Here is a 12,797-nt window from a genome sequence, read left to right as displayed (position 1 = left end):
GGAGCAGCCGGTCCGGCGCCGCCCCGGGCAGGGTGTGCGCGGCCGGCGGGGGAAACAGCTGGAAGGGAGCGAGGGGACGGGACAGAGCGGGGCTGAGGCAGTGTCGGCGTTGTGGGGGCGGCTGCGAGGGCCGGAGTGCAGCCGCCCTCCCCTGCAGGGGCCTGCTGGGGAAGCTCAGGAGGAGCAGCCCCGGTTACCACCGGGATGAGAGACCGCCCCTTTTGGGACATCCTTTTTGAACCTCTGCCCCTTTCTTTCCGCTCTGGGCTTCTCCCCCATTTCCCGGCTTGCCCTGGATTTGGTCATCGTCCTCCTTCCAGAGCCTCCTGGAGGCCCAGGTGGCCACTGGCCGATGGGGGCCATGGTTCCAGCTCCTTTTTGTCCCGCCGGCGTGGCGGGCTGCAGCGACAGCGCCCCTGGTGCTGGCCGGGAGAGCGGGAGGTGCCTCCTGCAGCTCCTGGGGGGGGATGGCCGGAGGGGTACGAGGCCTTTGTGCTCAGCTAAGGGGGGGGGGCTTCCCTCGTCCCCTGGGGGAAGGTCTTCAAATTTGGAGAGAAGGGGAAATAAATAAATTAATCTGTTAATGCACACACTCATATTATCTTTATTGCAACGATGCCATATGAATTTAAAACAATAGCATCAACACTTCTTGCTCCAATGGCCCATCTTATGGTATTTTAACATGCTATATCCAAATCTGATGCCAATTTTTACATTAAAATTTGATGAAAAGTTTTTACAATTCTTCTCACCTTTCCCCTTGTTTGACTGTGCTCAGTCACCACATATTTTTGTGTACGGGTCCAGGGCCACCGCTTGGAGGAAGAGACTTCAGCCCTGTTGTGGCCCTAAAGAGGGCTGTTGGGTTAAGAAAATGTCTGGAAGAGAAAAAACACCTAGTTTAAGTGGGGCCCACCAACCGTACTAGCTCCGAAAATACTAGTGCATCAGGGCAGGCGGCGTGGGGGGGCTTGAGTATGAGAGGAGCGTTGAGGGGAGGGGGCTGTGGGAAAAGCAGGCGCAGTGCTTGCCGCATTTTGGGGATGGACGTTCCCCCCCTCCCCTGCTCTGAGCCTTCACAGACCCCCTGTGACAACATCACGGCCTCCCAGGGGTCTGCGGACCACAGGTTGAGAACCACTGCTGTAGCATATAAAAAAAAAACAACCCAAACAACAACAACAAAAAAACAAAATAACCCCCTCTAAACCAACCAAAGCAAAGCAAAAAGCCCCAGTGTTTTTACTTCTGTCCAGAGCAAACTGACATCCTTGAGGTGCACCCAGGCTGTCAGTTTAGTGTGTTCCCAGGTTTGCTGCAAAGCCCTGGGCTGCAGTAGCCTGTGCTGGATACCTGCCAGCCTACTCCATGGCTCCACCTGGGAGCAAACCAAAGAGTGCTGTTGATTAGAAATCAGGCTCTGACAAAGTAGTTGATGCTATGGCCAGTTCCCTACTGGCTCTGGGCTTAAGACCTGAAAGCCAGAGGACCTTGGGAGCTCACAGAGGTATTTTTTTTCTGTAGAACCATTTTTCATGGCAAAGGTCCACTTCCATGATTTGTTCCTACTACGATGGAGTTCTTTTCTCACAGGTCTTATGAAGTGGAGATGTGATGTGACTTCCATGCACATTGGCAAAGACCACTCGCATTTGAATGCTCTCATATTTCTTGTTTGATCAGTGTCGTGGGAAGCAGATAGATGAGCCCGTGGCTTGTATCCTACCAAAGAGAACATGGATGCAAGCTGGGGGAAATCAAGCTCATTCTTTTTTTTTTTTTTTTTACTTTGCTGTTCTGAATCCCCAAACTAGCCCTAGTGAAGTGTATGTGGGAGAGAAACAGGGTGATTTTCTGCATGGTATTGGGTGAGGAGAGCAATTCCAAGGTTCTGGCAGATCAGCAGTCAGCCCCAGCCCTGAGCCTTCCCTTCTCCCAGCTGCACAGCGGCAGTTCCCTCCACCTGCCCTTGTGTGCCCTGGCCCCTCACCATCTCAAAGGTGCTGGGCTGGGCTTGCACGACTCAGGTCAGTGTCTTTCCTGTCCTGGGGAGACCAGAATGGGATGCAGGAGTCTGTAGTCTCAAAAGAGCCAAATAGGAGAGGAAAGCATATTTCTTTTATTTCTAAATTGGTTCTTACTGGGGTTTAGTTGGTTTCTAATTGGATTTTACTGGCTTTTTAATTGTTGAGTGGCCCCTCTTGCCAAAACATCTTCAGGCCAGAACAGTCTTCTGCTTCTCTGAAGGAAGAGCTCCCTCTCCGTCTTGAATTCTTCCTGGGATGGGTCATTGTGCTGTTTTTGACTGGGACAGAGTTAATTTTCTTCACAGTAGCTGGTATGAGGCTGTGGTTTGGATTGGTGCTGAAAATGGTGTTGGTAATACAGACATGTTTTTGTTATTGCCAAGCAGCGCTTAGGCAGAGTCAAGGCCTTTTCTGCTTCTCATGCCACTGGTGAGTGAGTGACCGAGTGAGTGGTCTGGGGGTGCACAAGAAGCTGGGAGGGTGCAGGGCTGCCGGGACAGCCGATCCCCACTGACCAAAGGAACACTCCATACTGTATGAGGTCATGCTTGACATAGGAAGCTGCTCATCCATGGTGGCACCATCACTTTGAACATTGTCTTCCCCATTCCTCCTTCTGTTAAATTGATGTTTTTTGTGGCCCCAATCAAGTCTGTCTTTTGCCTGTGACCATAACTGGTGGGCCATCCCTCCCTGTCCTAGACTCGATCCCTGAGCCTTTTATTGTCTTCTCCCCATCTGTGAGGGGGAAGGAGTGAGCAAGGGGCTGCATGGTGCTCAGTTGCCCTCTGGGTCCAAACCAGGACAGGTGTGTAGGTACTTCTCTACATCAGCTGATTCCCACGGACCTCCAGCAGGGTAGATGGGTGAGAGCACACCGCCAGTTAAGGACGAAAGGGATGTGTTTTTCTTTCCTCCCAGTGACTCAATGACAAACAGTCTGCAAACAGAACTCTCGCTGACTGTGGTTGAGAGAAGGAAAACTAAGCTGGCTGTGAAGGTGTTGCTGGTAACAGCTTGCTGTGCCTGTGCTGCCATGGTGACACCAGGTGGCAACGTGCCCCTGGGGTTTAGTGGTTTTTTTTCCCTTTTTCTAAGTTTCCAGCCCGCCTCCCCTGCAGGATACAACCAGTCTCAATGTGCACAGGTTAACGTACTTTGAAAATGATCCCAACCTCCTGCTCACAGCAGGGCTGGCTTCTACCAGGCGTAGCATGTTCACAGATGGGGAAGAAAGGTAGGGGACATTTTCCTGTTGCCAGAATATGTCATATCAGTAGCTCGTCCTGACTCTAGCATTAAGTAGCTGTTTAGTTCAGCGCTTTCACAATGCTTGTGCGAGGAACTTGGACGTGCTGGAATGCAAGGCTTTGGTTTCAGAAGGCACGTTGGGCCATTGCTTTAATTCTTTACTGGTATGAGACACAGACTTGTGCAAAAATCATGCAATAAATAGAAAGACACGCACACACTGAGGCATTTGCCTTGCTAACTATTTATTTGCAAGGTGGAAAAAGCACTTTTTTCACCTTTAAATAATCTGTCTAGTGGTAGTTTGTTCTAGTCTCAGAGAAGACATAATTGTCTGGTTGCTGGTTCCATGTTTCGTCTGCCTTTGACATGCTCCCTGTTCTTTAGAAGCTCTCTCAAGGGTTTTGTTCCAGGCTTCTTTTTTTCTTCTCTCTTCCTTTCAGAGATCTTCCTTCCCTCTAATCACATTCAGTGCCTGAAATCTTGCTCTTTTCTTCCTCAGGATGACGCCTTGGAATGAATTGGTTATACGTTACCTGATAAAGTAGAATAGTTTGGGTCCTCTGATAGACAGATCGTGGAAAGAGAATTTACTCTGATGTTGATCTCTCAGACAGAGGATTAGTATACAAGCATGATGTGTAGGCACAACTTCCAAGAGCTGAGCCCCTAATTCCTTCTTTCTGTGACCATGTTGTTGTGCTGTGACTGTTAGTTTCTTCGGTGTAATTTTCTGATTCCTCTTCATAGCTCTTAGGAATTGCCACATGATTTCTTTGTGAATCCCGACAGGGAGGTGCAAATGGTGCAGCTGAAGAGTTCCTTCCGTGACACTAGCAGAAATGACAGGGGAGTATTTCCTGCAGCAGCCCTGTAAAGCTGGAGAAGTGCAGGACTTGCGTCCCATCTGTTTGGAGCAAAGGGAAGTGAGGTCTCTTGCAGCTGAAGCACCTGTCCCTTCCCTCTTTCCCTTCCCTCCCAAGGAGGCCGCTATTTGCCGGAAAGGTCAGGACTCTTTCAGCTCTGAAGCCACCTTCAAGGACACCCATCACCAGGGTTCCAAGCGCTGACAGGATTTTACTGTATTTTTCTCAGTCCGTTTCAGAGCAGATGCTCACAAGCCTTAACGTGGTGCACACGTGTAGCCAGGAGCAGGCTGATGCGATCCTCGGTTTAGCTTGAAAAACCTTCACTGGAAGCCTGGCAAAGGGAAGCGAGAGCCACAGAAAGTCACGACTCCCCCGCGTCTCGCGTGGAGGGACAGATGCATGAATGTTATGCTTAAGATGCATCTTTGCCGGAAAGAGGAAAGCAGGTAAGTGACTGATGCAGCAAGAAGGTGCTCTTGAGAGCAAACTGCAAAGTTTGAAGCATGTGACTTTTCCCTCTGTTGGGGGGAATGAACTATTATCACATGAATTTTCATCTTGGCATCCAAAAATCCCCAAAGGTTCCTGCACCTAGTTTAGAAGTATGTTTTAAAAGATGTTTTTATATTTTCATAAGTATCTTTTTCTATTTTTAAAAGGATATTTTAATATTTTAGTATTCTGATTTGCATATCGTCATTATTTTTATAACTAGTTGAAAGGCTATTTTTCGTTGAATTTTTGCCCTTTATTTTTTATTGTTTTGATAGGGGTTTTTTTATTCTTTTTATCATTAGTTTTGCTCTCGTGTTTCTAAATTCTTTGTTTCAGTCTGTAAGAAAGAACGATGATCAATGCCACGTTTGACTTTGGATGACAAGGTGGCAGAAGGAAAGCAGGCTCTGAGGTAGTCCCTGTTCCCTGAAGAGGGAGCATCTGAAGGAGGAGGAGCAGGACTGATCCCCAACTTTTAAAAGAGGAGGAGCGAGCAGGAGGTTTGTGGTATTTTCCAAGGTCTTACATTTGCCAAGAATTATGAACTCTTTTCACATGGATTTTAACCTTGGAATCCAAAACCCCCCAAACGTTCCTGCACTAGTTTGTAATTATTTTTGGAATTATATTTTTAATTATTTTTATGGTGTTATTTGTAGAATGATATATTTCTAGTTTCATAGGTGTATATTTGGAATTATTTTATACCTATTTATATAACACTTTGAATGCCTATTTTTAGGATTATTTTTCTCTTGATTTGTTATTCTTTTTCTTGTTTGTTTATATTCTTTTCCTCATTACGTTTCCTCTCGTTTTTGTCAATTATTTGTTTCAGTCTGTAAGGACAGACAGTGATCAGTGCCACAGAATTGGCAGAAGGAAAGCAGGCTCTGAGGTAGTGCCTCTTTCCTGAAGAGGGAGCACCTGAAGGAGGAGGAGCAGGACCGATGCCACCCTTTTAAAAGAGGAGGAGCGAGCAGGAGGTGCGTGGTATTTCCCAAAGTATTACGCTTGCCAGGGCTTGCGAACTCTTTTCACATGAATTTTCATCTTGGCATCCAAAAAACCACCAAATGTTTCTGCACCTTGTTTTAATTATTTTTGTAAATATTTTTATAATTATTTTTATATTATTATGTTTAAAATGTTTCTTATATTTTTATAATTGTATTAGTATAATTGTAATTTTGGAATTATTTTATACCTTTTTTTCTAACTCTTTGAATGGCTATTTTTAGGATTAGATTTGCTACTGATTTGTTATTTAATTGGGGTTTATATCTTTTTCTCATTACTATTCCTCTCGTTTTTCTCAATTATTTGTTTCAGTCTGTAAGGATAGAGTTTGATCAATGCCTCGTTTGACTTAGGATGACACAGTGACAGCAGGAAGCAGGCCAGGTAGTGCCTGTTTCCTGAAGAAGGAGCACCTGGAGCAGGAGGAGCAGTACCGATGCCACCCTTTAAAAGAGGAGGAGCGAGCAGGAGGTGCGTGGTATTTTCCAAAGTATTACGCTTGCCAGGGCTTGCGAACTCTTTTCACATGAATTTTCATCTTGGCATCCAAAAAACCACCAAATGTTCCTGAACCTTGTTTGTAATTATTTTTGGAATTATATTTTTGATTATTTTTTATAATATTATGTTTAAAATGTTTCTTAGATTTTTATAATTGTATTATTATAATTGTATTTTTGGGATTATTTTATACCTTTTTTTCTAACTCTTTGAATGGCTATTTTTAGGATTAGATTTGCTACTGATTTGTTATTTAATTGGGGTTTATATCTTTTTCTCATTACTATTCCTCTCGTTTTTCTCAATTATTTGTTTCAGTCTGTAAGGATAGAGTTTGATCAATGCCACGTTTGACTTAGGATGACACAGTGACAGCAGGAAGCAGGCCAGGTAGTGCCTGTTTCCTGAAGAGGGAGCACCTGGAGGAGGAGGAGCAGGACCGATGCCACCCTTTTAAAAGAGGAGGAGCGAGCAGGAGGTGCGTGGTATTTTCCAAAGTATTACGCTTGCCAGGGCTTGCGAACTCTTTTCACATGAATTTTCATCTTGGCATCCAAAAAACCACCAAATGTTCCTGAACCTTGTTTGTAATTATTTTTGGAATTATATTTTTGATTATTTTTTATAATATTATGTTTAAAATGTTTCTTAGATTTTTATAATTGTATTATTATAATTGTATTTTTGGGATTATTTTATACCTTTTTTTCTAACTCTTTGAATGGCTATTTTTAGGATTAGATTTGCTACTGATTTGTTATTTAATTGGGGTTTATATCTTTTTCTCATTACTATTCCTCTCGTTTTTCTCAATTATTTGTTTCAGTCTGTAAGGATAGAGTTTGATCAATGCCACGTTTGACTTAGGATGACACAGTGACAGCAGGAAGCAGGCCAGGTAGTGCCTGTTTCCTGAAGAGGGAGCACCTGGAGCAGGAGGAGCAGGACCGATGCCACCCTTTTAAAAGAGGAGGAGCGAGCAGGAGGTGCGTGGTATTTTCCAAAGTATTACACTTGCCAAGTCTTGTGAATTCTTTTGACATGAATTTTTACCTTGGCATCCAAAAAACCCCCACATGTCCCTGCACCTAATTTCAGAGGAACCCTGACATAGGGCTGTGCTCAGTGCTACAGAGGAGAAGCAGCAACCCCAGGTGGGCACCCTAGTGCACACCATGGGAGTCCAGAAAGGTTCCTCCCCCCGGATGCGGGGCACGAGGGCCATCTTCGTGGAGCAGCAGGCACCTGGCCAGCATGGCCCAAAGGAGCCCTGGCCAGGGGCCGTGCTCAGCGCCACAGAGGAAGGCAAAAAACCCCCGGGGACACTGGTTAGCTCACCGTGGGGAAAAAAAAGCCTTCCTCCCCCCAGCTGCAGGGCACGAGAGGCCGCCTTCGTGGTGCACGAGCAGCAGGCAGTAACCCGGCCAAAAGGGACTGGAGGAGCCCTGACAAGTGGTCATGCTCAGTGCTGCAGAGGAAGGCAAAAAACCCCCGGGGGCCAGCGCCAATGTGCCCCGGGGGAAAATTCCTTCCTGACCCCAGCAGTGGCGATCGGCTACTCCCTGAGCAGGTGAGCAAGACCTGCCTCCGCGTCCCACAGGCTGGTCACGCCTCCCAGGAGATGCCCAAGCCCTGTTCTCCCTCAGCCTGGAGCCATCTCAGGGGCTTCCAGGAGTGGCCAAATGCCCGCAGCCTGATCGACCTTGGGGGCAAGAATCTTTCCTGTGCCTGTCTAGCGGGTGCTCCAAAGCACTGGGAGCCCTGGCAACGTCCCTGCATCCATCCCGTTTCTTACGGCTGCTGCCCCTGGCTCCGCAGGGGATGAGGCCAGCGAGCTCTGAAGTGCTCCTCACGGTGGCCCTCGCTGGGGCTGGCCACGGCTCTCCAGCGGAAACGGCCTGAGAGCCTGGGGCACCTCCAGCGGTTGCTGGTTCTTCTCACCTCCTGAAGGGCTTGCATCTGCTCCCGGAAGGCTTGAAGGTGGATTTCCATCCATCCATCCGGTGAGATTTGAAGGTGGCCCTGCCAGGAGCTGGCCTTGCAGCAGAGAACCTCCACAGCCTCGACCAGGCTGCAGTCTTCCTCCCTCAGCCTCCTGCCAGTAATCCCCCGCTCTCCTCAAGGGCTTCCTCTCAGATGTCTTCAGGCTGCCCCCGGTCAGCTCTGGCAGCTGGACACTGGCAGGTGCCCCCTTTTATACTGCCCCGGCGCACGGCAACGGCTGCGTTGCCATGGGTGACATTGTGACATGGGGTTAGTAGGCATTGTCCCAATGGGGGGGCATTGTGCCATGGGGGGGGCACTGTGACCTGGGGGTGACTGACAGGGCTCCCCATGCACAGCCCCGCCCACCCCCCTTTGGAAAAAGCCTTTGGGGTGCTGGCCCTGAGGCAGTCGCTGTGCCCAGGAGGCCCAGGGGCTGTCCCTGCCCTTGGTGGCCATGCGCTGGGCACAGCTGAAACCACCTGCAACGGTGGGGGGATGAAGTTCCTGATGAGGTTATTCAGCTGCAAAGGAGCTGCTTTTTGTGGTTTTCTTTTAAATTAATAAACGGCAGGATAGAAAACAGTCCTCCAGCATATGCCTGGTCATGAATCGGTCTGCAAAAGTAGTGAAATGAGGTCAGAAAGCTGCCAGGCTGTGTCGACTCAGTGAAAGAATCCCAACATTTTGATGCCAGGCAGGTGTGAAGAGACAGGCCCTCGCCCCTGTGCAGACGTGGCTCTGCTGGAGCAGCAGGCAGAGGGAGGCTAGAGACGAGTTCCCTTGCCAGGAGTGCCCCCTCTCCAGAGGCTGTTAGGAAGAAGACAGCCCGTCAGGAGCCAGAACTTGCAACCCTATCTACTCGGTCAGCTAAAACCTGCATTGTGCGTCACGCTTGGAAAGGAAGCCCTCCGAGGCAGTGCGTCTTCAGAGCATTCCTTCCTCTTTGCATGGGCCCTGCAAGGCCAAGAGGTGCTGAAATAGCACACCCTGAAAGAATGAACGCTGGCTGTACTAATGGCATTCCCATAGAGTGCTGGTAAAGAAATGCATGCTAATGTCCACCCTAAAGCTCCCCTGGCGCAGCTTTGAAGCATTCCCGCACAGCCTCTCCCTGGACACCAGGGAGAAGAGCTCAGCACCTCCCCCTGCCCTTGCCCTCCTGAGGAAGCTGTAGAGAGCAATGAGGTCCCCCCTCAGCCTCCTCCTCACCAAACTAGACCAACGCCAAGTCCCCAGCTGCTCCTCACAGGACATTCCTTCCAGCCCTTTCACCAGCTTGGTTGCCCCTCCTCTGGACACATTCAAGGACCTTCACATCCTTCTCAGTTTGTGGGGCCCAGAACTTCCAACAGCACTCAAGGTGAGGCCGCAGCAACGCTGAATACAGCGGCATAATCCCCTCTTTTGCCCGGCCGCTTCTGCCGTCTTTGATGCAGCCCCGGGTGCCGTTTGCCCTCTTGGCTGCCAGGGCGCACGCTGCTGGCTCGCGCTGAGCCTGCTGTCAGGCAGCGCCCCTGCATCCCTTTCTGCGGGGATGCTCTCCAGCCACTCCTCTCCCAGGTATGCTTGTGCCTGCCATAGCGCCGTGCCAGGTGCAAAATCCGGTCTTCGGAGATGTTAAATTTCACCCCGTCGATGACTGGCCAGTGCTCCAATCTGTCTCGATCCTTCTGCAAGGCCTCCTGTCCTTCAAGAGAGTCATCGGCACCTCCCAGTTTGGTACCCTTGACAAACTCGCTAATGGTAAAGAAGAGGAAACTCTATTGGTTTCCTTGTTTTCCCTCCGCTTCTATCTCCTAAGCTTCTCTGACAGAAAGGTGTTAGCCCAGGTGAAAGACAGATCACTCTGAAAGCATGTCCTGTCAAACACCCACAGGCTTTTGTTAGCCTCTAATGGTGCTAACATCCTTAGAACTAGTCCAGTGACAGCTCAGTGGAAACCCCGCTTGCAGACAGTTTCTGGAGACTGTTTAGGCAGGGCTGCTCTGCAGCACGTGGCCTGCAGCACCATCATGTGTCGACTTGGAAGACAATTGCAGAAACAAAGTGCTAAAGCTCTGTGTATCCCAGGCTCATTCTGACCGAGAAATGGACAAATACCTGTCTTCAGTTCCCTCGGTGATGTGTTTCAGCCTTCTCTCAACCTGGCAGCAAATGCACCACCTGTCACTGGTGCCTGCTAGCTGATGCCTGCAAGCAGTTGCTGCTCATTGCTGTACCAGGAGAAGGGGCTGGCAACGCCACGTGCCGCGGGTGGCCTTTCAAGCTTGGCTTCCCTTGTTACAATGCCTTTTTTAAGTTTGGGGTTTAGTGGGTTTTTTTTTTTTCCTTTTTCTAAGTTTCCAGCCCGCCTCCCCTGCAGGATACAACCAGTCTCAATGTGCACAGGTTAACGTACTTTGAAAATGATCCCAACCTCCTGCTCACAGCAGGGCTGGCTTCTACCAGGCGTAGCATGTTCACAGATGGGGAAGAAAGGTAGGGGACATTTTCCTGTTGCCAGAATATGTCATATCAGTAGCTCGTCCTGACTCTAGCATTAAGTAGCTGTTTAGTTCACCGCTTTCACAATGCTTGTGCGAGGAACTTGGACGTGCTGGAATGCAAGGCTTTGGTTTCAGAAGGCACGTTGGGCCATTGCTTTAATTCTTTACTGGTATGAGACACAGACTTGTGCAAAAATCATGCAATAAATAGAAAGACACGCACACACTGAGGCATTTGCCTTGCTAACTATTTATTTGCAAGGTGGAAAAAGCACTTTTTTCACCTTTAAATGATCTGTCTAGTGGTAGTTTGTTCTAGTCTCCGAGAAGAAACAATTGTCTGGTTTCTGGTTCCATGTTTCATCTGCCTTTGACATGCTCCCTGTTCTTTAGAAGCTCTCTCAAGGGTTTTGTTCCAGGCTTCTTTTTTTCTTCTCTCTTCCTTTCAAAAATCTTCCTTCCCTCTCATCACATTCAGTGCCTGAAATCTTGCTCTTTTCCTCCTCAGGATGACGCCTTGGAATGAGTTGGTTCTATGTTAGCTGCTAAAGTAGAATAGTTTGGGTCCTCTCATAGACAGATCGTGGAAAGAGAATTTACTCTGATGTTGATCTCTCAGACAGAGGATTAGTATACAAGCATGATGTGTAGGCACAACTTCCAAGAGCTGAGCCCCTATTTCCTTCTTTCTGTGACCATGTTGTTGTGCTGTGACTGTTAGTTTCTTCCGTGTGATTTTCTGATTCCTCTTCATAGCTCTTAGGAATTGCCACATGAATTCTTTGTGAATCCAGACAGGGAGGTGCAAATGGTGCAGCTGAAGAGTTCCTTCCGTGACACTAGCAGGAATGACAGGAGAGTATTTCCTGCAGCAGCCCTGTAAAGCTGGAGAAGTGCAGGACTTGCGTCCCACCTGTTTGGAGCAAAGGGAAGTGAGGTCTCTTGCAGCTGAAGCACCTTTCCCTTCCCTCCCAAGGAGACCGTTACTTGCCAGAAAGGTCAGGACCCTTTCAGCTCTGAAGCCACCTTCAGGGACACCCATCACCAAGGTTCCAAGCGCTAACCAGGATTTTACTGTATTTTTCTCAGTCCGTTTCAGAGCAGATGCTCACAAGCCTTAACGTGGTGCACATGTGTAGCCAGGAGCGGGCTGATGCGATCCTCGGTTTAGCTTGAAAAACCTTCACTGGAAGAAGCCTGGCAAAGGGAAGCGAGAGCCACAGAAAGTCACGACTCCCCTGCGTCTCGTGTGGAGGGACAGATGCATGAATGTTATGCTTAAGATGCATCTTTGCCGGAAAGAGGAAAGCAGGTAAGTGACTGACGCAGCAAGAAGGTGCTCTTGAGAGCAAACTGCAAAGTTTGAAGAGTGTGACTTTTCTCTCTTTTGGGGGGAATGAACTATTATCACATGAACTTTCATCGTGGCATCCAAAAATCCCCAAACGTTCCTGCACCTAGTTTAGAATTGTTTGGGTTTTTTTTTTAAATGTTTTTAAATTTTGGTAAATTTCTATTTTTTAAAGGATATTTTAATATTTTTGTATTCTGTTTTGCATATCTTGTCATTATTTTTATAACTATTTGAAAGGCTATTTTTCATTGAATTTTTGCTCTTTATTTTTTCTTGTTTTGATAGGGGGGGGTTTTATGCTTTTTATCATTAGTTTTGCTCTCATGTTTCTAAATTCTTTGTTTCAGTCTGTAAGAAAGAACGATGATCAATGCCACGTTTGACTTTGGATGACAAGGTGGCAGCAGGAAAGCAGGCTCTGAGGTAGTCCCTGTTTCCCGAAGAGCAAGAATCTGAAGAATGAGGAGCAGGAGTGATCAGACACTTTGAAAAGAAGAGTAGCTCTCGAGCAGGAGGTGCGTGGTATTTTCCAAAGGATTACACTTGCCAAGTCTTGTGAACTCTTTTCACACGAGTTTTCACCTAGGCATCCCAAAACCCCCCAAACGTTCCTGCACCTTGTTTGAAATTATTTTTGGTAATTATTTTAATATTTTTATCATGTTATATTTATAATTATGGGGGTTTATTTTTATAATGATTTTTTATATAATTGTATATTTGGAATTATTTTATACCTATTTTTATAACTCTTTGAATGGATTTTTTTAGGATTATTTTTGCTATTGATTTGTTATTATTTTCT

General features: G+C 47.5%; 1 protein-coding gene and 1 long non-coding RNA gene across 4 annotated transcripts in view; one reads left to right on the top strand and one right to left on the bottom strand.

Annotated features, from left to right (window-relative positions):
• CRTAP (cartilage associated protein) overlaps positions 1 to 363 on the bottom strand; it is a 19,271-nt gene extending 18,908 nt beyond the window's left edge. The window contains exon 1 of the mRNA XM_026843816.1: positions 292 to 363. Within this exon, the coding sequence (XP_026699617.1) occupies positions 292 to 363 (72 nt within the window). The remainder of the gene's footprint in view (positions 1 to 291) is intronic.
• Positions 364 to 4,138: 3,775 nt separating this feature from the next.
• Positions 4,139 to 12,537, top strand: LOC113477556. Of its 3 annotated transcripts, none has more exons than XR_003397922.1 (3): positions 4,139 to 4,596; positions 11,738 to 11,950; positions 12,340 to 12,537. It is a non-coding gene; the product is annotated as an uncharacterized LOC113477556 (long non-coding RNA). The 3 variants fall into 3 exon arrangements; XR_003397921.1 differs by lacking the exon at positions 4,139 to 4,596 and adding an exon at positions 9,482 to 9,512 and having other exon boundaries at positions 11,728 to 11,950; XR_003397920.1 differs by lacking the exon at positions 4,139 to 4,596 and adding an exon at positions 9,507 to 9,712 and having other exon boundaries at positions 11,728 to 11,950.
• The last annotated feature ends 260 nt before the right edge of the window (positions 12,538 to 12,797 follow it).

This window comes from Athene cunicularia (genome assembly GCF_003259725.1).
Source record: "Athene cunicularia isolate RWA chromosome 2 unlocalized genomic scaffold, athCun1 chr2_part2, whole genome shotgun sequence".
In the NCBI taxonomy this organism is placed as follows: Eukaryota; Metazoa; Chordata; class Aves; order Strigiformes; family Strigidae; genus Athene; species Athene cunicularia.
The sequence above is the reverse complement of the archived record's forward strand: the minus strand, read 5'-3'. Positions and strand labels throughout refer to the sequence as shown.